We start from the raw sequence: 26,492 nt of genomic DNA, 5'->3' as shown, positions 1-26,492 counted from the left end.
TATTGATCAAAGAATGTTATACAGTTAACCTAGATTCAAAAGAGAAAAGAAATACATTCCATTTCTGGATGGGAAAAGCAAGAAAGTCATATTGCAAAGAGGTATGAGTGCTGAATGGGAGGAATTTGTGGCTGTTGAACATGTATGTAAGAATATATACACAGTATATAAAAAACTACCAGATAAAAGAGGTTTTTATGTTCATAAAACAGAAAGAGAATGCTGTGAAAAAAATACAGTTCTGTAACAGAAAATAAATTTTGGACATTAAAAAGATAAATTTCAACAGAATGATTGGGAGATAAAGGGGAGGAGATCTCTCAGAAAGTGGAACGAAAGTACAATAAGATAGAAATAAGAAAATAGGAGAGATAAGAAAATTAGATGATCAATATATGTGATTCAGCATCCTACTAAAATGAGTTCCGGAGAGAACAGAGAATGAGGGGAGGATATTATTAAATAAATAGTATAGGCCTCCTTTTCTGTAACTGAGGCCAAAACTGTCATATTAAGTATGAGGTTGGAATAGTGTAATTTTGAGACATTTTTACATGAAAAGAACTTACCTTCCATTCACCCACCCATAGGAAGCTACTGGAGGGTTACTTTTTATCAAGACTAGGAAAAAAGCCCCAAAAAAGAAGGCATAGGAGACAGGAAACAGCAGTTCTATATAAGAAGATGTCAGTGGAAAACTGGAAAACAATGGCTGTGTATCCAGACCAGGCCAGGTTGGAGCAACAGAATGGAAGAATGTGGGAGAGTCATGACTGAAATAATTTGATGTTTTTGAAAACTTAGAAAAATTGTTGACTGACATTTTTTTGGAGCATTTGAAAAAAGTAAATAGCAGGTACAAAGCAAAATAAAAAATGGGAAAAAAAAGTCTTAACAGTTACTAAACTTGAGAACAACTCAAAAAGTCATGTAATGAATGATACTTTTCTTGGCTTGGCAGTAAACAACATTTGTGTGTGTGCTCAGTCGCTCAGTTGTGTCTGACTCTTTTTGTGACCCTGTGGACTGTAGCCGCCAGGCTTCACCGTCCATGAAATTTTCCAGGCAAGAATACTGGAGTGGGTTGCCATTTCCTACCCCAGGTGATCTTCCTGACCCAGGGATTAAATTTACATAGTTAACAATAATTAAGCCAGTAGTTCTCAAAGGTTTAAAGATACTTTTAAAGGTTATTAAAGATCTTAGAAAACTTTTGTTTATGTCGGATATATCTTTTGCTGTTTTCTGTATGAGATGAGAAATTAGAACAGAAAATTTTTTGATGTTTATTCAAATAAAAATAAATCATAAACTGTAATGTGAAATGACATTTTTATAAAAAAAGAACATATTTTCCTAAACAAAAAACTTAGTAATAAAAATGGCATTGTTTTCTATTTGTGAATCTCCTTCATATCTGGCTTAAAAGGACACAAGTAGATTATTGTATCTGCTTTTACATTTTTCTGTTGCAGTATCTTATTATGTAGCTTATGGAAAATTCCACTGTACACTAGTGAGAATATAAAAATAAAGGCATATAACACTGTAGTATTATAATGAAAATAGTTTTTAAGTTGCAGACCCCCTTAAAGATCTTTTCACATTTTTATAACTATTGATGTAAACTGACCTTTGAGTCAACCTAAAATTGTGCTGTGAGTTTGTTGAGAAGATGGAAGAAGTGAGCTAATTTAATTAATATAACAGGATGTAAAAAAATACAGTAAAAATGGATACATTAAAAAAAATAGAGTTAAAGCATTTAGAAATATTTAGGTATATATCCGAAGAAACAGCCAAAATAATTGAAAGTGACTCTGGGAAGTGGGAATGGCGAAAGGTAGGCCAGCTGATCACTGTTTTCCCATGTTTGCTTTCTGGCTCTTTTTTTTTTTTTCCCACAAATGCAAATATTACTTTGGGTAAAATTAAAAATTAACAAAACACGGGAAAGAAAATTAAATGAGACTAACCCTGCCCTTAGGGAGTCATCTAATGTAAGAGTGATCTTATATACCAATTGTTGTTGTTGTTCGGTCACTCAGTTGTGACCCGCTCTTTGTGACCCCATGGACTGCAGCAGGCCAGGCTTCCCTGTCCTTCATTATCTCCTGGTGTTTGCTCAAACTCATGTCCATTGGATTCATGATGCCATCCAACCATCTCATCCTCTGTTGCCTGCTTCTCTTCCTGCCCTCAGTCTTTCCAAGTATCGGGGTCTTTTCCAATAAGTCAGCTTTTCACATCAGGTGGCCAAAGTATTGGAGCTTCAGCATCAGTCCTTCCAATTACTGTTAAACATAGGTAGATGTACATAGTTATAATAGATTCTCAGTTACATGGCAGCATGATAGATTGTAATTCCTTGGCAACAGGTAACAAAATTTTACTAAAACTGCCTTAAACAAGAAGTACATTTATTATCTTACATTATACAAGTATAGAGGTTGAGTAGGTTCCTGATATGGTATAGTTGGTGCCTGAGCAATGTTGTCAGGGACCAAGGTTCCTTCTTTTTCACCACTCTGCCATCCTCACTGCCTTCATGCTGACTCCCCTTGTGGTAAAATAGGGCTTCAGCAGTTCCAGATGTTAAGATGAGACAGAATAATATCCAGCATAAGAAAAGACTCATCTCTTCCTGTGATTCCTAGGAGCAAAAAGAACTTTCTTAGAAGCCTCCCTTCAGAATACACTTTCCTTCTGAACTCTGACCAGGATTGAGTTGCTTGCCTATTTATAAATCAGTAACTACAGTAATGGAATTATGTAACTGGTTTAATTTAATCTTCTATGGTGAAGAAAATGTTTGGGAATTAACCAATGTGACTCCAGATATAAGACATATTTTAAGATAGTTACATATTATTAAAATTGCTCAGCAAAAGGAAAGAGAGTGGACATCCTTGTCTTGTTTCTGATCTTAGAGGAAGATCTTTCAGCTTTTTGTCATTATGATGTTAGCTGTGGGCTTGTCATATATGGCCTTTATTATGTTGAGGTAATAAATAAGGGCAATGCCAAAGACAGTTCAAACTATCACACAGTTGTACTCATCTCACACACTAGCATTAGCCTCGCATTAGCAAAGTAATGCTCAAAATTCTCTAAGCTAGGCTTCAGCAGTAGGTGAACTGAGAACTTCAGATGTTCAAGCTGGATTTAGAAAAGACGGAGGAACCAGAGATCAAATTACCATCATCCATTGGATCATAGAAAAAGCAAGAGAATTCCAGGAAAACATCTACTTCTGCTTCATTGACTACGTTAAAGCCTTTGACTGTGTGGATCACAACAAACTGTGGAACATCCTTAAAGAGATGGAAATACCAGACAAGCTTCCCTGCCTCCTGCTAAACCAGTATGCAGGTCAAGAAGCAACAGTTAGAACTGGACGTAGAAAAACCAACTGGTTCCAAATTGGGAAAGGAGTACATCAAGGCTGTATATTGTCACCCTGCTTATTTAACTTATATGCAGAGTACATCATGTGAAATGCTGGACTGGATGAAGCACAAGCTGGAATCAAGATTGCCAGGAGAAATATCAATAACCTCAGATATGCAGATGACACCACCCTTATGGCAGAAAGTGAAGAGGAATTAAAGAGCCTCTTGATGAAAGTGAAAAAGCAGAGTGAAAAAGCTGGCTTAAAACTCAGCATTCAAAAAACTAAGATCATGGCATCCAGTCTCATCACTTCATGGCAAATAGATGGGGAAACAATGGAAACAGTGACAGACTTTATTTTGGGGGGCTCCAAAAATCACTGCAGATGGTGACTGCAGCCATGAAATTAAAAGATGCTTGCTCCTTGGAAGAAAAGCTATGTCCAACCGAGACAGTACATTAAAAAGCAGAGACATTACTTTGCTGACAAAGGTCCGTCTAGTCAAAGCTATGGTTTTTCTAGTAGTCATGTATGAATGTGAGAGTTGAACCATAAAGAAAGCTGAGCACCAAAGAATTGATGCTTTTGAACTGTGGTGTTGGAGAAGACTCATGAGAGTCCCTTGGACTTGAAGGAGATCCAACCAGTCCATCCTAAAGGAAATCAGTCCTGAATATTCTTTAGAAGGACTGATGCTGAAGCTGAAACTCCCAATACTTTGGCCACCTAATGCAAAGAACCGACTCTTTGGAAAGACCCTGATGCTGGGAAAGATTAAAGTCAGGAGGAGAAGGGGACGACAAAGGATGAGATGGTTGGATGGCATCACTGACTCGATCGACATGAGTTTGAGGGAGCTCCGGGAGTTTGTGATGAACAGGGAAGCCTGGCATGCTGCAGCCCATGGGGTCATAAAGACTGAGGTCATAAAGACACGATTGAGGGATTGAACAACAACAAATGTACCTCAAATGTTGAGGTACTCGTTTTGTTTTTTAATTGTTGTTATTTTAAGCCATTAGGTTTTGAGGGGGCTGTTACAACCGATAAAGGATTTATATGTTTAACTTTATACTTCCAAATGTTTTCCAAAGTGGTTTTACCAGTTTACACACTGACAGTCTGGGAGTTTCCATTGTTTCACTTCTTCACTAATATTTGGTAATGTCCAATTTTAAAATGTTTGTTAATCTGATGAGTATTTTTGTGGAATCTTGGAGTTTTAATTTTCGTTTTCCTAATTACCAATGAAACTGAGCACATTTTCCTGTGTATATTGGCTATTTGAATATCCTCTTTTATGAAGTACCTGTTTAAATACTTTTTATACTTTTCTGTTAGTTTATCTGTCATTTTTTTCTTACTACATTTAAAATATATTCTTGGTGTTAGTCTTTTTTTGGGTTATATGTGTTAAAAATAACTTTTTCCAGTTTGTGATTTATCTTTTTATTCTCTTTGATATTTTTTGGTGAACAGAAGTTTTTAATTTCAGTAGTAAAGAGATTAGTCTTTTGCTTCATTAGTAGTGCTTTTGGTGTCTTGTTTAAAAAAAATCCTTCCTCAGTTCAAGAGCAGCTAGTATATTCTGTAGTATCTCACAACAGGATTATACTTTTGCTTTAAAATTGGTTTTCTGATCCATTTGGGATTATCTTTGCATATTATGTGAAGCAGGGGTCAAATTTCACTTTTTTTCTGAAATAGATGTGTTTTTATCCCAGAACTATTTACTGAAAATAAGTAGTCCTTCTGTGTGTATATGATATATAAATATGTGTACACACATAAGAACATCCATTGGTCTGGATTCCTGATTTTATTTCATAGGTCTTTTTGTATTTTCCTGCAACATTGTTACATTGTCTTAATTGGTCTAGTGCTGTAATAAAACTTCATAATTGATGGAACAAGTCTTCCCACTTTTTAAAAGAGTATCTTGGCTATTCTTCGTCATTTGCATTTCTGTTTCTGTATTAATTTTAAAATTACATTACTAAGTTTTGCAAGAACTATTAGGATTTTGTCTGAGATTGCATTGAATTGAGTTTTTCAATTTGGGAATAATTGGCTTCTTTTTACTTTTGAGGCTTCTGGTATATGAATATGGTATATTTCTTCATTTATTTAGATATTATTTAATCAAGTTTTATATTTTTCTGCCTAAAAATATTAAATATGTTTTGTTAGATTTATTCTAGCTATTGCAAATGTTATTTTAAGTTTTAATCCCAAGATTTTTTTCTTAGTGTACAGGAATACAGTTGGTTATTGTGTATTATTTTTATTTCCCTCTAGTTTGCCAATTCTCTTATTTATTCTAGTATGTCATTTGTAGTTTTAAAAAGTTATTTTTATTTGCAGTTATTTTACCAGTGAATTGCTTTTGTCTATATAGCTTTTATTTCTTTTTATTGCTTTCTCATACTACCTTTAATAAAATGTAGTGGTAATTTAAATTCTTGCCTTATTCATGATCTCAAAGAGAATGCTTTCAATTTTTTACTATTAAGCATGATGTTGCTGAAACCTTTTTGTAGATTCTGCTGATTAAGGAAATTCTCATTTGCTCATTGTTTTCTGAGAGCTTTAAAAAATGTCATAAACAGTTGTTGCATATTTTCAGATGCTTTTAAAACAAATCTGTGATGTAGTTTTTTTCTTTTAACATCTTAGTATATAGAATTACATTAACTGATTTTCTATTGTTAAATCTTATGTTTCTGTGGTAAATTTACTTTATTATCATACATCATTTTTATCCATTGTTAGCTTCAGTATGTGCTTATTTTGTTTAGAATTTGGATCTACTTTCATGAGCTATGCTGGTCTATAATATTTCATTTCCATATTTTGATTCCTTGTTTTGGCATTATCTGTATGGTTTAAGTCCTTTGAAATTTTTTCTGACACTTTACTGTGCTATCTGTAGATACAGATTTTTAAAAATCCATTGTGGACTAATTACAATTTTTTCCTCTATAATAAAATAGAATTTATGTCAATTTAATATACATATACTATGTACATTAAAGAGGATAACTATAGCTTTAATGATGCATATCAAAAGTATTAGAGGTGCTCTGTAAAGGTTTGGAAAAGGAATGGAATTAGAAAACAAGCACAAAGTAGTCAAGTACAGAATTCTGCATGGACCAAAGAGGTGAGCCGTGAACTAAGTACAATTAATTGAACATGAGATTAAAACAAAGGGATCCTTTTCTCTTCAGTTTCTCAGTCAGAATTAAATCAAATGCAGCATTTTTTGATTCATTGGGATTCTTGATCTGAAGCTTGATGTTTTCTTCAGTTTTGGATAATTCTCAGTTATTAGGTTTTCAGAATATAGCCTATTTCTCTCTTCTTTTGGGAATGGTTTTATAGCCTCTCACTTTATACTTCATCTTTCTTAACTTTCGTCTGTACTTTCCATTTTTTAATTTCCTTACTGGATCCTCCATATTGTACCTGATCTATTTTCTAGTACACTGATTCTCTTTTCAACTATGTCCAGTCTTCTACCAAACATATAGATTGAGTTATTAATTGTTGATTATATATTTTTCATACCTAGAGATTATACTGGAATCTTTAAAAAAATCTGGTATTCTTTGCAGATATAATAGTTTCAACCTTGACTTTATTTCTTTAAACATACTAAGCATATTTGTTTTTAAAGTCTGTTTGTGATAATGCCAGAGATCTACGGTATGTGTGTGCCTTTTTAAACTTGTTCTCATAATGCAATGCTTCTTTCCATGCCTAATTATCTTTATGTGCCACTCACTCTCCCTGAAAAATTATCCAGAAGATTCCTTGAATACCTACAATAAAGAGAGAGACTTTTTATTTGCTTAATCTCCACTTCCAGTATGGAAACATTTAAAATCATATTCACAGATTGATGTATCTTTCACTATCCTGTGAAGTAACTTTTGTTAACAAATTCATCTGAAGTTAAGTTTTTAAATACTTCTTGAGATGATACTTTTTGTTTAATCTTCTTTCTTCCTCTCCCCCTCCCTTTTCTCCTTTATGCTTTATTTGCTTGGCACCAAAGTAACTCTCCTATTGAAGATGGTTATTTTTGCTTCAGTTTTATCTGAGAGTTAACTCTTCTGAATTCTACTTAATATAGTTGGTTTTTTATTAGACTCCCTGCTTTGGCAGGCCCTAGGTTTGAATTCCATGTCTCTTAAGCCAGAGGCCACCAAAGCTGTTACTAAATTTTATAACCATGTAACATTCATCAGCAAATTCAATAAGACAGTTTCATTCATTGAACATAATAAACCACTTAAAAATAGCAGTTTTCACTCATGTGTCATGTAAGGCTGTCAGATGAAAAGTATTCCTTATAATGGGCCATTGTCCAAGAAATCCATTTCACTCTGAAAGTAGATTCCACCCCTTTGCTCACCTTTTCAGTCTCAAACAAGTTTCATAACAGAAAAATATTTGTGAGCAGAGAAGTCAAATTCAGGAAGAAACTTAGATTCCTTTTTTGTATTCTCCTGACAGTAACTTCATAACCACAGAGTTGGGTTTGGCAAACTTTAAAATTCTATTGACCTGGGACTTCCCTGGAGATCCAGTGCTTAAGACTCCGTGCTTCCACTGCAGGGGGTGCAGGTTTGATTCCTGATCAGGGAACTTAAAAGATCCCGCATGCTGGGCGGTACAGGCAAGAAAAAAAAAAAATCTATTGACCTAATCAGTGAGCATCATTAAGCTATAACAACATAAAATTCATAGTCAAAATACCTTGATTTATAGAGACTAATAGGAACTTGACACAATAAAAGTGTTGATATTTTATTAAAATAAAGGCAATTTAAAACAGCATCATACATCATTTAGTAATGCAGAACTCTGTTTTAGTCAACTCTGAAAAGTTGAAAGAGCTACGGTATCTTGATTTCATTAACATGGAAGAACATTAGGTTTCCAAACACTGCAAAAACAGTACAATATAGTGTTTGGGGAGGGACTCCGGAGTCAACGTGTCCGTTTTCAAAATCTGCTTTCATCACTTATTAGCTGCGAAACCTCTGGAAGTTTACTAACCTCTCTGTTCCTTTTATTTCTTCACCTGCAAAAATGGGGATGATGATTTTACTTATCCAAGAAAGATTTGTTTCCTTTAAGTGTTAACTGTTATTTCTGAACAACCATTTGTCTAAAAGCCTTCACCTGAACATATGAATTAGCAATAGAATGGAAAACTGAAATGGAATGGAATACTGCATTTCTGTTAAGACGGAATAATGGGAAACTTGAAGATAAAAGAAGTTCCCATTGCCCTCTTCTTACTGATATCTCTTGACACATCATCACAAGTTGTGGAACCAGTTCTCCTCATCTCCAGAGCACATATCCACTTACCTTGATGTCTGCTCCATTTGAACATCCAAAATCCATGTCCAAAACTGAACTCCTGAACTTGCCAGCCCTGCCTCCCCAAATGCTCCAGCCTGCAGTCTTCCCTCCACTGTTCAATCCACCCAGGTGGTGCTCAGGCCAAAAACTTCAAAATTATCCTTGACTCTTGTCTTTGTCTCACCTCACATGCAATCCATCAGTCAATCCCACTGGCTAGGTCTTTGATACTTTTAAGATTTTAAAAATATTTTATTTGGAATTGTTAATTGTTTATAGTTGGACTGTTAGTCCAAATAACATAGCCCATTATTTTTAGGAATGGAAGTTTCCCTTTTATAAAGTTTCTTACATACACAATTGTGATGGTTAATTTTTTTGTCAAGTTGGCTATGTCACAGTACCCAGATACTTGATCAGACATCTGTGTCTGTGAAGATAGTTTTTAGATGAGATCAACATTTAAATCAGTAGACTTCGACTAAAGCAAATTACCCTTTATAATGTGGATGGGCCTTATCTAATCAGTTGAAGGTTGTAAGAAAAAAAGATTGAGGTTCCCTAAGGAAGAAGGAATTCTGCTTCCAGATTGCCTTTGGACTTGAGTTGTAATATTACCTCTTTCCTGGGTCTCCAGCCTTTTGGCCTGTCCTAAAGATTTTCGATTTCATGTCCTAATCACATGAACCAATTCCTTGAAATAAACCTTTCTATATATATATACTCTATTAGTTCTCTTTTCTTCGAAGAACATTTACTAATATAATACCTATCAGGATGGCCTTGTACATTGCCAAATAGGGTGTAAAATGGCATAACCACTCTGGAAAATAGTTTGACTTTTAAAACTGAAAATTGACTCAGTATTCATTCATTTATTTATTCAGCCCAGCAGTTACACTCTTGGGACACTTATCCCTAAGAAATGAAGACATTTGTTCATATCGAAACTTGTACATGAATGTACATAGCAGCTTTATTCATAAGAGCCAAAAACTGAGAACAACTCAGATGTCTTTCAGTGAGTGCATGGTTAAACCATAATGTGTCTATACCATGGAATATTGCTCAGCAGTAGAAAGGAATGAACTATTGATATGCACAACAATGTGGATGAATCTCAGTGTAATTATTATAAGTGAAAAAAGTCCAGTTTCAGTGGGTTGTATGATATATGATTCCATTTATATAGTATTCTGGAAATAATAAAATTAGAGAAAAGATCAGTGTAGTGGGTATGGAGACAAAGAAGCTGCATGAGGGAGCCTATGTAGATGGTACAGTTCTAGATCGTGATTGTAGTGGTAGTTGAATGAAGCTGTATATATAATAAACTTTCATAGAATTATAAACACAGACACATACACAAACTAGTGTATGTATAATCAGTAAAATAACCATAAGCTCTCGGAGTTGTACCAGTGTCAGACACACAGTTATCTTATTGTCCTGTTACTACACAAAATGTTAACATTAGGAGAGGCTGAGCGAATGGTGCGTAGGACTCATTGTACATTTCTTTGCAGCCACTTGTGAATCAATTATTAGAATGAAAAGTTGAAAAGCTTCTTGCAGCCTGATTCATACTTTTTTCTGGGTTGAGAAACACATTTAAATGCCTTGGTTTATAGCAAAAGGCAGTTATCACATTCCCCCTTTCCCAACTTTGTTGGGTTTAAAGATTGCATTTCTGTTAATTAGTATTCACACTGTCCTTACAAAATGCTTTATATCAAAACAAAGGTAAGAAGCACAGTATCTATCTCAGACTTGGTATGATCAGATTAGTACTGAGCCAAGCCTTGTCTGTAACATTAGGAACCCAGTCTTTGGGTGGTTAGGAGCAGAAAATTTGTTCTCAAGGGTACTAAGGTAAAAGAAAAAGCCTCAGCCACCGAGAAATAGAATAGGATCATTGTTGCTGAGTGTTTTGTGTATCAAGATCAGAATAACAGTGATGACGAAATTGTTATTCAGTGTTAAACCTGGAGGGTTATGGGATACAAATTGTTTTATTTTTACGATAACTGTGCTTTTACTTGAAAAACCTAAATAAATTTTTTTCAGTTAAAACCTTTTTATATTACAGGAAATAAATGTTAATATGGAGAACGATTTTAAGACTGAGTCAGCATCATCTGCCTTCTCTCTTCAAAGTTCTTCAGAGACATTGTTTTCTATTCAGCTATTAGATTTCAAAACAAATTTACTGGAAGCATTAGAAGAATTACGTATGAGAAGGGTAAGTTTCTTTTTGAAACATTAAGTCAGAGAACTTGATTTTGTTCATTATTTTTTTGTCTTAAGGAGAGAAAAAGACAACAAAATAGCTTCTTATTTAGAAAAAAGAAATCTAGCCTCGCTAACAGAGTAAAAGAGAAAAGGTCAGATTTAGTCAACAACTGGAGGTGGAAAAGAAGTTATAAACCAAGGTAAAAAATAAAAGAGATTTCATAAGCTAGCTAGCATTGAGTGCCTTGGAATGCATAGATAGCATTACAGTTGGATACTGTGACTGATTAAAAAAAAAAGAACTGCTGTTTCAGAGTACAGTTTTTATAGATACTAATGAAATGATTAAATGATTAAATAAACAAATAACATGATTAAGTGACAATAAATATATGTAGTATTTTGACTTCAAATAATAAAATATCCCTGTTTTTAAAAATGATAACCCTGAAATTTTTAGTAAGGGGATATCTAGTATTAAATTGTAAAAGATGTTTGGTTTTAGCAAGAGATTTGTATTGGACAAAAACCCTTAAAAGCATTTCATTTCTGAGACTCTGAATTTGCAGAACAAGTTATCACCTCTGTGTTAGATTTGAGTTGGTAAGATTCTGAGATGAAAAAAATAAATTCTTAATCGTTGTAATAATGATCTAGGGATGAAGTAATTAGGACTCACGTGTAACTGAGGGTAGATTCTCTCTACTGTAGAGAGAATCAGTAAAATTTGGTGACTTCCTGGAAATAAAGTATAAGTAGGAGTAAAAAAATAACCTGAAACAGTTTTATTTTTATGAACCCTGTTTTAAGATTTTAAAATACTGAAATTTGTTGTCATAATAAGGAAATTTAATTACCACAGTGTTCATCCTATATATAAAGCTACTTTCAACCAATGTAACAAAAGTCTATTAAACAAGAAATTATGCTTTAAAAAATAGATATCTTGGGTAAGTATTGAAAATAACTTTTTATAAAACTAGCTTAAAATAGTATCTTTTCCGAATAAAGTCCCCTACTATTATTGTGTTGCTGTTGATTTCTTTTTTTATGTCTGATAATATTTGTCTTACATATTGAGGTATTCCTATATTAGGTGCATTTTCTTGGCAAAACACTATTAGTCTTTGCCCTGCTTCATTCCATATTCCAAGGCCAAATTTGCCTGTTACTCCAGGTGTTTCTTGACTTCCTACTTTTGCATTCCAGTCCCCTATAATGAAAAGGACATCTTTTTTGGGTGTTAGTTCTAAGATGTGCTGGTCATAACAAACACCCTCTTCCAACAACACAAGAGAAGACTCTATACATGGACATCACCAGATGGTCAACACCGAAATCAGATTGATTACATTCTTTGCAGCCAAAGATGGAGAAGCTCTATACAGTCAGCAAAAACAAGACCAGGAGCTGACTGTGGCTCAGATCATGAACTCCTTATTGCCAAATTCAGACTTAAATTGAAGAAAGTAGGGAAAACCACTAGACCATTCAGGTATGACCTAAATCAAATCCCTTATGATTATACAGTGGAAGTGTTAAATAGATTTAAGGGCCTAGATCTGATAGATAGAGTGCCTGATGAACTATGGAATGAGGTTCTTGACATTGTACAGGAGACAGGGATCAAGACCATCCCCATGGAAAAGAAATGCAAAAAAGCAAAATGGCTGTCAGGGGAGGCCTTACAAATAGCTGTGAAAAGAAGAGAAGCGAAAACCAAAGGAGAAAAGAAAAGATATAAACATCTGAATGCAGAGTTCCAAAGAATAGCAAGAAGAGATAAGAAAGCCTTCTTCAGCGATCAATGCCAAGAAATAGAGGAAAACAACAGAATGGGAAAGACTAGGGATCTCTTCAAGAAAATCAGAGATACCAAAGGAACATTTCATGCAAAGATGGGCTCGATAAAGGACAGAAATGGTATGGACCTAACAGAAGCAGAAGATATTAAGAAGAGATGGCAAGAATACACAGAAGAACTGTACAAAAAAGATCTTCACGACCCAGATAATCACAATGGTGTGATCACTGACCTAGAGCCAGATATCCTGGAATGTGAAGTCAAGTGGGCCTTAGAAAGCATCACTACAAACAAAGCTAGAGGAGGTGATGGAATTCCAGTTGAGTTATTCCAAATCCTGAAAGATGATGCTGTGAAAGGGCTGCACTCAATATGCCAACAAATTTGGAAAACTCAGCAGTGGCCACAGGACTGGAAAAGGTCAGTTTTCATTCCAATCCCAAAGAAAGGCAATGCCAAAGAATGCTCAAACTACCGCACAATTGCACTCATCTCACACTCTAATAAAGTAATGCTCAAAATTCTCCAAGCCAGGCTTCAGCAATATGTGAACTGTGAACTTCCAGATGTTCAAGCTGGTTTTAGAAAAGGCAGAGGAACCAGAGATCAAATTGCCAACATCCGCTGGATCATGGAAAAAGCAAGAGAGTTCCAGAAAAACATCTATTTCTGCTTTATGGACTATGCCAAAGCCTTTGACCGTGTGGATCACAGTAAGCTGTGGAAAATTCTGAAAGAGATGGGAATACCAGACCACCTGATCTGCCTCTTTAGAAATTTGTATGCAGGTCAGGAAGCAACAGTTAGAACTGGACATGGAACAACAGACTGGTTCCAAATAGGGAAAGGTGTACGTCAAGGCTGCATATTGTCACCCCGTTTATTTAACTTATATGCAGAGTACATCATGAGAAACGCTGGACTGGAAGAAACACAAGCTGGAATCAAGATTGCCGGGAGAAATATCAATAACCTCAGGTATGCAGATGACACCACCCTTATGGCAGAAAGTGAAGAGGAACTCAAAAGCCTCTTGATGAAAGTGAAAGTGGAGATTGAAAAAGTTGGCTTAAAGCTCAACATTCAGAAAACAAAGATTATGGCATCTGGTCCCATCACTTCATGGGAAATAGATGGGGAAACAGTGGAAACAGTGTCAGACTTTATTTTTCTGGGCTCCAAAATCACTGCAGATGGTGACCGCAGCCATGAAATTAAAAGACGCTTACTCGTTGGAAGGAAAGTTATGACCAACCTAGATAGCATATTCAAAAGCAGAGACATTACTTTGTCAACAAAGGTTTGTCTAGTCAAGGCTATGGTTTTTCCTGTGGTCATGTATGGATGTGAGAGTTGGACTGTGAAGAAGGCTGAGTGCCGAAGAATTGATGCTTTTGAACTGTGGTGTTGGAGAAGACTTGAGAGTCCCTTGGACTGCAAGGAGATCCAACCAGTCCATTCTGAAGGCGATCAGCCCTGGGATTTCTTTGGAAGGAATGATGCTGAAGCTGAAACTCCAGTACTTTAGTCACCTCATGCGAAGAGTTGACTCATTGGAAAAGACTCTGATGCTGGGAGTGATTGGGGGCAAGAGGAGAAGGGGACGATAGAGGATGAGATGGCTGGATGGCATCACTGACTCGATGGACATGAGTCTGAGTGAACTCCGGGAGTTGGTGATGGACAGGGAGGCCTGGCGTGCTGCGATTCATGGGGTCGCAAAGAGTCGGACATGACTGAGCAACTGATCTGGTCTAATCTGATCTATATTAGGTGCATATATATTTATACTTGTTATATCTTCTTTGATCTCTTGATCTATGTAGTATCGTTCTTTGTCTCTTCTAATAGTCTTACTCTTTATTTTAAAGTCTGTTTTGTCTGATATAAGTATTGCTGCTCTGGCCTTCTTTAGGCTTCCATTAGCATGTAATACCTTTTTCCATCCCCTCACTTTGAGTTTATATGTGTGTCTTTAGATCTGAAGTGAGTCTTTTATAGACGGTGTATATATGGGTCATGTTTCTGTATCCATTCAGCCACTCTGTGTCTTTTGGTTGGAACATTTAGTTCATTACATTTAAGGTAATTATCATTATATATGTTCTTACTGACATTTGGTCAATTGTTCTGGATTTGGTTTATAAGCCTTTCTTCCTCTTTATTCTTTTGTGATTTGATGACTATCTATAGAGTTATGTTTGCATTTCTTCTTCTGGTGTATATCTATTACAGATTTTTGGTTTCTGGTTTACTATGAAGTTTTTGTATAGCAATCTATATATATTCATGCTTGTTTTAATTTACTCATCTCTTAATTTGAAATGCATTTTTAAAACCCTACATTTATACTCTACTCCCCTAATTATTGCTGTTGTTGATAGCATATTTTGCATCTAATTATTTTGTGTATCGCTTAATTGCTTATTGTGGATATAAATAATTTTGCTACTTTTGTCTTTGAACACTCTGCTAACTTTGTATGTGGATGATTTCCTACCTTTACTGTTTCTTTCCCTTTACTGATGAGCTTTTTCATTTCCTAATTTTCTTGTTTCCAGTTGTGGCCTCTTCTTTTTTCTCCTAGAGAAGTTACTCTAACCATTGTTGTAAAGGAGAAGATATTGGCAAGTGATATGACCAATAAGGGGTTAATATCCAAAATATATACACAGGTCATATAACTCAACATCAGAAAAACAAATAACCTGTTTAAAAATAGGCAGGAGAACTGAGTAGATATTTTTCTAAGGAGGATATGCAGATGGAAAACAGGCACATGAAAAGATGCTCAACGTTGCTAATCATTAGGGAAATGCAAATCAAAACCACACTGATTCATACCCATCAGAATGGCTGTCATCAAATAGAACACAAACAACAAATGCTGGCAAGGATGTGGAAAAAAGGGAACCCTCATGCACTGTTGGGGAATGTAAATTGACGTAGCCACAATGGATAACAGTATGGAGGTTTCTTGAAGAACTAAAAATAGGACTACCATATGACCCAGCTATTGCACTCCTGGGTATATATTTGAAAGAGTTCAAATGCTAATTCAAACAGATGCATGTACCCCAGGGTTCAGAGAAGCATTATTTAGTTGCCAGGATGTGGAAGCAATCTAAATGTCCATCAGCAGATGAATGGATAAAGAAACTGTGGTGTATACACACACACACACACACATACACATATCCATCCATCCATTCATTCGTCCATACATGTACAGTGGAATACTAAAAGTGAAAATGTTAGTTGCTCAGTTGAGTCTGACTCTTTGAGACCCCATGGACTGTAGCCCACCGGGCTCCTTTGTTCATGTAATTCTCCAGGCATGAGTACTGGAGTGGGTAGCCATTTCCTTCTCCAGGGTATCCTCCCAACCAAGGGACTGAACCCAGGTCTCCTGCATTGGAATACTACTACAATGCTGCTGCTGCTGCTAAGTCGCTTCAGTCGTGTCTGACTCTGTGCAACCCCATAGACGGCAGCCCACCAGGCTCCCCCGTCCCTGGGATTATCCAGGCAAGAACACTGGAGTGGGTTGCCATTTCCTTCTCCAATGCATGAAAGTGAAAAGTGAAAGTGAAATCGCTCAGTTGTGTCTGACTCCCAGCGACCCCATGGACTTCAGCCTACCAGGCTCCTCTGTCCATGGGATTTTCCAGGCAAGAGTACTGGAGTGGGGTGCCATCGCCTTCTCCGACAATACCACAATGGAATACTACTAATCCATGAAAAATGAAATTTTGCTGTTTGCAGCAACATAGATGTAAGGCATTATGCAAAATGAAATGTTAAGAGAAAGTCAAATACCATATGATGCCACTTAAATGTGGAATCTAAAAATTACAACAGACTAGCATGTGTGTGAAAGTTGCTCAGTCGTGTCTGACTCTTTGCGACCCCATGGACTGTATAGTCCATGGAATTCTCCAGGCCAGAATACTGGAGTGGGTAGCCTTTCCCTCTCCAGGGGATCTTCCCAACCCAGGGATTGAACCCAGGTCTCCCACATTGCAGGCAGATTCTTTACCAGCTGAGCCACAAGGGAAGCCCAAGAATACTGGAGCGGGTAGCCTATCCCTTCTCCAGAGGATCTTCCTGACCCAGGAATTGAACTGGGGTCTCCTGCATTGTAGGTGGATTCTTTACCAACTGAGCTATGAGGGAAGCCCAACAGACAAGTGAATAAAACAGAAAAGTTGACTCACGGATAAAGAGAACAAACTAGTGGTTACTACTAGGGATAGGAAAGGGAGGAGGAGGGACATACAGGGGTAGGTGAAAAAAAGGATTATTATGTGAAATTATTATTATGTGAAATTATGTGATTATTATTATTATGAGGTTATGTGAAAAAGACGCTTGCTCCTTGGAAGGAAAGCCATGACAAACCTAGACAGTGTATTAAAAAAGCAGAGCTATCACTTTGCCAACAAAGGTCCATGTAGTCAAAGCTATGGTTTTTCTAGTAGTCATGTACAGATGTGAGAGTTGGATCATAAAGTAGGCTGAGCGCTGAAGAATTGGTGCTTTTGAACTGTGGTGCTGGAGAAGACTCTTGAGAGTCCCTTGGACTGCAAAGAGATCAAATCAGTCAATCCTAAGGGAAATCAACCTTGATTATTCATTGGAAGGACTGATGCTGAAGCTGAAACTCTAATACTTTGGCCATCTGATGCAAAGAGCCAATTCACTGGAAAGACCCTGATGCTGGGAAAGATTGAAGGTAAAAGGAGAAGGGGCGGCAGAGGATGATATGGTTAGGTAGCATCACCAACCAGATGGGCATGAATTTGAGCAAACTCCGGGAGATAGTGAAGGACAGGGAAGCCTGGAATGCTGCGGTCCATGGGGTGACAAAGAGTTGGACATGACTTAGCGACTGAACAACAACAACAATGCAAAATCATGTATGTGAAACTTCTGAGAATTGTGAAGCACTGTAGAATTTGAAGAATCTTTCATTCAGTGATAATAGTAGAAAGCACAAATGGGAAATCTTAAAAGCAGTCAGAAGTGGGAAAAGATTCATTATTTTCAAAAGAACAATAATACTATTAATAGTGGACTTCTTGATAATAATTGCTCAGTCCAGGAGACAGTGGCATGATACTTTAAAGTGCTTAAAACAATTTTGTTCTCCCCCAAACAGCCTCAAAAATGATATCATGAGTATTGAACGAGTTTTTCTAAGTGGAAGAAGTAATTATGTAAGTCTTCATACTAGGCAGTGCATTTGTATGGCATTCTGGAAGAGGCAAGACTATGGGGATGGGAAACAAATCAATAGTTGCCAGGTGTTGAAGGATGGGATAGGGATTATCTATAAATGGAATGCATAAGAGAATTTTGAGGAGTGATGGATTTTTCTGTATGGTACAGTGATGGTAGAAACATTTCTCCATGCCTCTGTCAAAATCCATAAAACTGTACACCACAGTGAACTATACTATATGCAACCTTTATAAAAATTCAACCAGAGTGTGGGGAGAATTTCAGGATGGAATGCAGACTGTGAAAATATATGTAACTGTTTCACCATTACTTCAGTGAAAGACGTGGGTGGGAAAAGAAGCTGATTTAAGAACTTTAGAGAATGTACATTGAGTTGATCAGTTCAGTCGCTCAGTCGTGTCCAACTCTTTGCGACCCCAAGGACTGCAGCATGCCAGGCTTCCCTGTCCATCACCAACTCCTGGACCTTGCTCAAACTCATGTCCATTAAGTTGGTGATGTCATCCAACCATCTCATCCTCTGTCGTGTTGAGTTGATACTGTAAGGCTGAAGACAAAAATGCTTAAATGTTTGCATTAAACACTCTCTGGTTGGCAGATTTATTTTTCATGGGAGTAATACTGAGACTACTTATACCTATGCTAGAGTTGAACAAATTAAGCAAGTTATAGAGCTGGGTAGAATTTTTTTCTCTGTTGAAGGAAGAAGTTACAAATAAGTATGTGTTGGGGGAGGCTAGAATGAATTCTGTGGTGTGGGATTAAAATTGAAGGTATCAGTATGAACTCATTTAGTATAAACAGATACAGAAATACAGACATTTATACACATTGGTTAGTCTATATACATAGATTTTCTGGCTCTGCTGAAAGGGCATAGAGGTAGCAACATTCCCATAGCAGGAACCATCTATAGTACTCACTTTTTGGTTCTAAATGTCATTATCTAATAAAAGGAACCAGGACCCCTTGAAGAAGTGGTTTATTCTAGAGTTGGATATCTTGTAGTGCTGGAAGGTACTTTAAGAAGGTACTTAAAACAGCATGTCAAAAGGGTACAGAAACCAGCCTTAAAGAATTTCCATGAACATAGCTGGAAGAATTAGAGCAACAAAATAAATGATGATAGTATTGGATTGTAACCCAAAGAATAAAATAAATATCCATTGTACCCTACTAACATAAGTGAATGATAAAATAAATAAATGAGGGAGATGGGACAAATCTTTTATCGCCAGTCCAGGTTTGATGCAAGATACTGGATGCTTGGGGCTGGTGCATTGGGATGACCCAGAGGGATGGTATGGGGAGGGAGGAGGGAGGAGGGTTCAGGATGGGGAACACATGTATACCTGTGGCGGATTCATTTTGATATTTGACAGAACTAATACAGTATTGTAAAGTTTAAAAATAAAATAAAATTTAAAAATAATAAATAAATGTAGGAGGAAGGAGAGAAACAGAAACCACCCTTAAAGCATCACAGCAATAATTACTGCAGGCAAGATCCATAGATGAATGCTAAAATTAGTGGATGAGACTTTAAGGAGAAATAAAATAGTTGCAGTACCTTTCCCATATTGTTTAGTAAGTTAACTGTGATGGTTTTATACATGTTCACAAATTGCTTGATATTCTTTTCTCTAGGAAGTAGAACTTAATTTCCCTCACCTTGATTGTGGACTAAGTTTTAACAGATAGAAAATACAAAGGGAAAAAGTTTACTGTGGAGAAACTTGGCAAATACCACCTTCACTAAGTGATTAAGTTTAAGATCCCCAGAAAGAATTGGTGTGGTTCAGTAATTCATGTGAACATCAGGTACTCATGATATGATGTGATGAGAAGGGAACTTTACTGCTGTGGTATTCTTGAAACCTAGTTTAATCATGAAAAAATAGCAGACAAACACCATATGTGGAACATTCTACAAGATAGCTCAATCAGTGTTTGTCAGAGCAAGGTCATAAAAAAACGAGAGAAATTATTACAGATTGGAGGAGTCTAAGGAAACATGATTAACCATAACATGGTGTCCTGTATTATATCCTGAAACAGATATTGGTGGAAAAACTAGTGAAATGTGAAGAAACCTTATAGTCTAATTAATAATATTGTAACAATGTTATTTTCTTATCTTTGATAAATGTACCCTACTTATATAAAATTTAAAGTTAGGGAAGCTGGATAAAGGGTATATATGAACTCTACTATCTTTATAAGTCTTCTGTAAGTCTAAAATAATTTCAAAATAAAAAGTTTGTAAAAGGAAATTTAGACTTTGAAACTGAAAGTTCAAGAAATACTATAGTAGAAATCAATATGATTCTTTTCTTTTTAATTTTAAAGAGATAATAAGCAAGAAAAACTGTATTTGATCATTCATTTATATATTTCGTGAACACTTATGCCAGGTTTTAGAGAATATAATACCATGTAATAATAAAGGATTGCAGAATATACTCTGAGTCTGGACAAGGAAATGTCTAATTTTACTAAGGGGAGTGAGGAAAGCCTCATAGAAGAAATAACTGATGCAGAGATGTTGTGAATGAGTAGGAATTTCGGATCAGTCTTTTTCAGGGTTTATCAGTTATGTTGTTCTTTTCAAGGAATTAATTTTCCCCTTTGATTCTCTCTGTTGCATGTTTGTTTTGTGTTTTATTACTATTCACTCTTATCTTTATTATTTCCTTACTTTGTTTAATTTGTTGTTTTTGTCTTGAACTTCTAAAGATGGTATTTAGTTGATTAGTTTTCACCTTTTTTCCTTTTCTAATGTACAGCATTTAAGACTAAATTTTTCTCTTAGCATGCCTTTAGTTGGATCCCACAAATTTATGTAGATTCATTAACTATATTATCTACATCTTTATTATCATTCAGTTCAGATTGTAATTTATTCTTTGACCCATGCATTATTTAGATGTGTACTACTACTTCTACAAATATTTGAGAGTTTCATTTTACTTTCTATTAACTTTAAAAAATTTTTTTGGATAATTTTATGTCATATTATAAGCTTTACATAATTTCAGTCACTTAATATTTGTGGAACTTTGTTCTCTAGTCAAGCATATAATCAAGTTTGGTGAATAGGCCAACAGTGATGAATTCGAAAAAAATATAATATGTATTCTGTGTTTCTTGGGTGCAATATAGAATGACTGTGAATTTGGTCAACTTTGTCAATCTTGTTCAAATCTTCTGTATAATTATTTTTTTGGTCTGCATTTTCCTTCTCCTTTTTCTTTTTCTGTACATATTTCAGTCTGGTTATTTTTTCCCCTTCCTTTCAGTTAATGAATTTTCAGTTTATATAGTTTGCTGATTAGGTCAATCTGTTGAGTTCTTAATTTTCCTTCTTATATTTTCAGTCCTAATATTTTCATTTGGTTCTTCTTTTATAACTTTCATTCCTCTGCTGAAATTGATATTGTCATATAGTTTCTTGCATATAGTTTCATATATTTAAAGTCTATATCTATATATATTATATATATATCTATGAACAGTATGAAAAAGCAAAAAGATATGACTCCAGAATATGAGCCCCCAGGTTGGTAGGTGTCCAATATGCCACTGGGGAAGAGCAGAGAAATAGCTCCAGAAAGAATGAAGAGTCTGGGCCAAAGTGGAAATGACACTCAGCTGTGGATGTGTCTCGTGGTGAAAGTAAAATCTGAGGCTATAAAGAACAGTATTGCATAGAAACCTAGAATATTAGGTTCATGAATCAAGATAAATTGGACATGGTCAAGCAGGAGATGGTGTGAGTGAACATTGACATTTGAGGAATCAGTGAACTAAAATGGACAGGGATGGGTGATTTTAATTCAGATGACCATTATATCTACTAATGTGGGCAAGAATCCCTTAGAAGGATTGGGGTAGCCCTTATAGTCAACAAAAGAGTCTGAAATGCAGTACTTGGGTGCAGTCTCAAAACCAACAGAATGATCTCTGTTCATTTCCAAGGCAAACCATTCAACATCACAGTAATCCAAGTCTATGCCCCAACCACTAAGGCCAAAGAAGCTGAAGTTGAACAGTTCTGTGAAGACCTACAAGACTTTCTAGAACTAACACTAAAAAAAGATATCCTTTTCATCATAGGGGATTGGAATGCACAAGTAGGAAGTCATAAGATACCTGGAATAACAGGCAAGTTTGGCCTTGGAGTACAAAATGAACCAGCACAAAGGCTAACAGAGTTTTGCCAAGAGAACACATTGGTCATAGCAAACACCCTCTTCCAACAACACAAGAGACGACTGTACACATGGACATCACCAGAGGGCTACTATTTAAATCTGATTGATTATATTCTTTGCAGCCAAAGATGGAGAAACTCTACAGAGTCAGCAAAAACAAGATCGGGAGCTGACTGTGGCTCAGATCATGAGTTTCTTATTTCAAAATTCACGCTTAAATTGAAAAAAGTAGGGAAAACCACTAGGCCATTCAGGTATGACTTAAATCAAATCCCCTATGATTATACAGTAGAGGTGATGAATAGATTCAAGGGATTAGATCTGGTAGACAGAATGCCTGAAGAACTATGGATGAAGGTTTGTAACATTGTGTAGGAAGCAGTGACAAGAACCACCCCCAAGAAAAAGAAGTGTGAGAAGGCAAAATGGTTGTCTGAGGAGGCCTTACGAATAGCTGAAAATAGAAGAGAAACGAAAGGCAGGGGAGAAAGGGAAAGATACACCCAACTGAATGCAGAGTTGCAGAGAATAGCAAAGAGGGATAAGAAAACCTTAAGCAAACAATGCAAAGTAATGGGGGAAAACAATAGAATGGGAAAGACTAGAGATTTCTTCAAGAAAACTGGAGATACCAAGGGAACATTTCATACAAAGATAGGCACAGTAAAGGACAGAAACATCAAGGACCTAAGAGAAGCAGAAGATATTAAGAAGTGGTGGCAGAATACACAGAAGAGCTATACAAAAAAGGTCTTAATGACCCAGATAAGCTTTACTGGTGGCTCAGGTGGTAAAGAATCTCCCTGCATGCAGGAGACATGGGTTCAGTCCCTGGGTTGGGAAGATTCCCTGGAGAAGGAAATGGCAACCCACTCCACTGTTCTTGCCTGGGGAATCCCATGGGCAGAGGAGCCTGGCGGGTTACAATCCATGGGGTCACAAAGAGTCAGATATGACTTAGCAACTAAACAGCGAACTCTGATGGTGTGGTCACTCATCTAGAGCCAAACATCCTGGAATGTGAAGTCAAGTGGGCCTCAGGAAGCATTATTATGAACAAAGCTAGTGTAAGTGATTGAATTCCAGCTGAGCTATTTCAAATCCTAAAAGATGATGCTGTGAAAGTGCTACACCCAATATGCCAGCAAATTTGGAAAACTCAGCAGTGGCCACAGGACTGGAAAAGGTCAGCTTTCATTCCAATCCCAAAGACAGACAGTACCAAAGAATACTCAAACTACTGCACAATTGTGCTCATTTTCTGTGCTAGCAAGGTAATGCTCAAAATCCTTCAAGGTAGGCTTCAGCAGTACATGAACTGAGCATGTCTAGATGTACAAGCTGGATTTAGAAAAGGTGAGGAAAAAGAGATCAAGTTGCCAACATCCGTTGGATCACAGAAAAAGCAAGTGAATTCCAGAAAAACACCTACTTCTGTTTCATTGACTATGCTAAAGCCTTTGACTGTGTGAATCAACAACAAACTGTGGAAAAGTCTTAAAGAAATGGGAATGCCAGACCACCATACCTGTCTCCTGAGAAACCTGTATGCAGGTCAAGAAGCAATAGTTAGAATCAGACATGGAACAGTGGACTGGTTCAAAATTGGGAAAGGAGTACATCAAGGCTGTCAATGAGTATATTGTCACCCTGCATATTTAACTTATATTCAGAGTACATCATGCAAAATTCCAGGCTGACTCACAAGCTGGAATCAAGATTACTGGGAGAAATATCAACAACCTCAGATATGCAGATGATATAACTCTAATGGAATAAAGCAAAGAGGAACTAAAGAGCTCCTGATAAGAGTGAAAGAAGAGAGTGAAAAATCTGGCTTAAAACTCAGTGTTCAAAGAACTAAGATCATGGCATCCAGTCCCACCACTTCATGGAAAATAGATGGGGAAAAAGTGGAAACAGTAACAGATTTTATCTTCTTGGGCTCCAAAATCAAATCACTGTAGACAGTGACTACAGCCATGAAATTAAAAGATGCATGCTCCTTGGAAGGAAAGCTGTGACAAATCTAGACAACATATTAAAAAGCAGAGACATCACTTTGCCAACAAAGGTCCGTATAGCTAAAGTTATGGTTTTTCCAGTAGTAATGTATGGATGTGAGAGTTTGACCGTAAAGAAGGCAAGAATTGATGTTTTCAAACTGTGGTGCTGGAGAAGACTCTTGAGAGTTATTTGGACAGCAAGGAGATCAAACCAGTCAGTCTTAAAGGAAATCCTCTGAATATTCATTGGACTAAAGCTTCAGTACCACCTGATGGGAAGAGCTGACTCGTTGGAAAAAGACCCTGATGCTGGGAAAGATTGAGGGCAGGAGAAGGGAGCAACAAAGGATGAGATGGTTGGATAGCGTCACTGACTCAATAGGTGTGAGTTTGAGCAAACTCTGGGAAATAGTGAAGGACTGGGAAGCCTGGCATGATGCAGTATATGGGGTTGCAAAGAATTAGACACGACTTAGTGACTGAATAACAACAATACCTATAAACTCGAATATATGGACCCGTAGATCTGTTTCTGTTGTCTCTTTTTTCCCTTCATTTTTGGGTCATTTGATGTTTTGGTGGGGTGCAGCCAAAAAAAAAAAAAAAAAAGGCAATGATTTGCTAAGGAAATTAGTAGGAAGGAAACTAGGTAATTAATGGTGTAATTCTTGCTGGGATAATCCCATGGACAGAGGAGCCTGGTGGGCTACAGTCCATGGGGTCAAAAAAGTCATACATAACTGACCAACTGAACATGCATACAATGTGGTAAATAACATTAAGCAGCATTTCAGTTCCCCGTAAAATTAGTTGTGCTGTCATAACCCTTTTGCAGTTATAATGATTTGTAGAATCTGTATTTTGAACTACATGTAAAACTGGGAAAATGAGTGTTATCCACATTGCTGAAAGATAACATTATAATATACTTCTACTATGTTAGGATTTTGATATAACTTCTTGCTTTTTATTAAAAATTATTATTTACATTTTATTTGAACTTTTCACTTTTATTCATTCTTCAGGCAGTTTTCAAAAATCATTAATAAAAATTCTTATTAAATTGTCAATGAGAAAAAAATATGATAAATTTGGTAAGGAAATCCCATATGAAACTTCAATAAAATATCCAAGAATATAGAACCTTAAAAAAGATTTTAAAAACTAAACCTTAAAGTGTTTATTTTTTATTAGCTGCCTTAGGACTACAAGGATTTTATTGTTTTTACAAAAACAATAAAAGAGGAGTAATTTGCTGGTTTATTTACTCTTTATAACCTTTAGAAAGTGACATGCTTTTTTTAAAGTACTTGCTTCAGGCTGTAGTTTTACACGATGGACTGTGCATTGGTCAGGCCTCTTCAATTCTTGACCCTGAACAGATTTAGGGACGTAGTATATATAGCAGGCTCTTGTCCAAGTAGCCAAAACTGTAACTGGGTACTTTCATTCTCCTTTTCAAACTCATAATCCACCTCCTACGAAATGGCCCAGTTCAGTTTTTCATATTGTCTAATACAATATTAATCACTCTTTCAGAGGGTTTCTTGGTTTGATTAAGTACCAAGTATCAAAAATAAATATTTCTAGTATGCATGGAATAGCCTAAATGTTCACACTTAAAGAAAAGCTGTTTCCTAAGAAAGAAATTTCTTTTTTAGGAGCTTTTGAATTTATGGTTATCGAGCTGTTGAAGATTTTGTTTATCTCCTTAGTTGAGGTTTGGTAGTTTGTTGTTTTGGAATAATTGGTCTGTCTCTGTAAGTTGTCACATTTATGACCATAAATTTGTTTGTAGCATTCCCTTAACTTTTTAATGGCTATAGAACTTCTGTACATGGTTTCTTTTAGCATTTTGCACATATTTTAAAATTATTGATTTAAAGTCTGTCTAGGTCCATTGTCCGCATTTGCTCAGGAACAGTTACTATTAAATTGTTTGTTTGTTTGTTTGTTTGTTTTCCTGTGTATGAATCACTCTTCTGTTTACCTGGATGCCTTATAATTTTTTGTTGAGAAATGGACATTTTGTTGAGAAATGGGCATTTTGAGTATGTGACAACTCTGGAAATAAGATTGCTCCTTCTCTACAGGGTTGCTGCTTGTTTTTGTCTCTGTTTAGTGACTTTTCTGAAATAATTTTAAGTCTTCAGTTTTTGTCACGTGTGTCATGTTCTTAGCTTAGTGATCAGCTAGTGCTTTGTCTGACAGAGATAGCC

The 26,492-nt window shown here is 36.1% G+C and overlaps 1 protein-coding gene across 37 annotated transcripts in view; it reads left to right on the top strand.

Moving 5' to 3' along the window:
- Positions 1-26,492, top strand: part of CCDC73 (coiled-coil domain containing 73) — a 154,103-nt gene that overhangs the window by 30,956 nt on the left and 96,655 nt on the right. For 36 of the 37 annotated variants that reach the window (XM_055549222.1, XM_055549253.1, XM_055549254.1 and 33 more), the window contains exon 2: positions 10,863-11,015. In XM_055549222.1, coding sequence (XP_055405197.1) covers positions 10,878-11,015 — 138 coding nt within the window. In that variant the 5' untranslated portion in view covers positions 10,863-10,877. Of the gene's footprint in view, positions 1-10,840; positions 11,016-26,492 lie in introns of all 37 variants that reach the window. The other variant, XM_055549221.1, reaches the window with a different exon arrangement.

The sequence above is a fragment of the Bubalus kerabau genome, chromosome 15 (genome assembly GCF_029407905.1).
Source record: "Bubalus kerabau isolate K-KA32 ecotype Philippines breed swamp buffalo chromosome 15, PCC_UOA_SB_1v2, whole genome shotgun sequence".
NCBI classification, from domain to species: Eukaryota; Metazoa; Chordata; class Mammalia; order Artiodactyla; family Bovidae; genus Bubalus; species Bubalus kerabau.
This window is presented reverse-complemented; position numbering and strand designations above follow the sequence as displayed.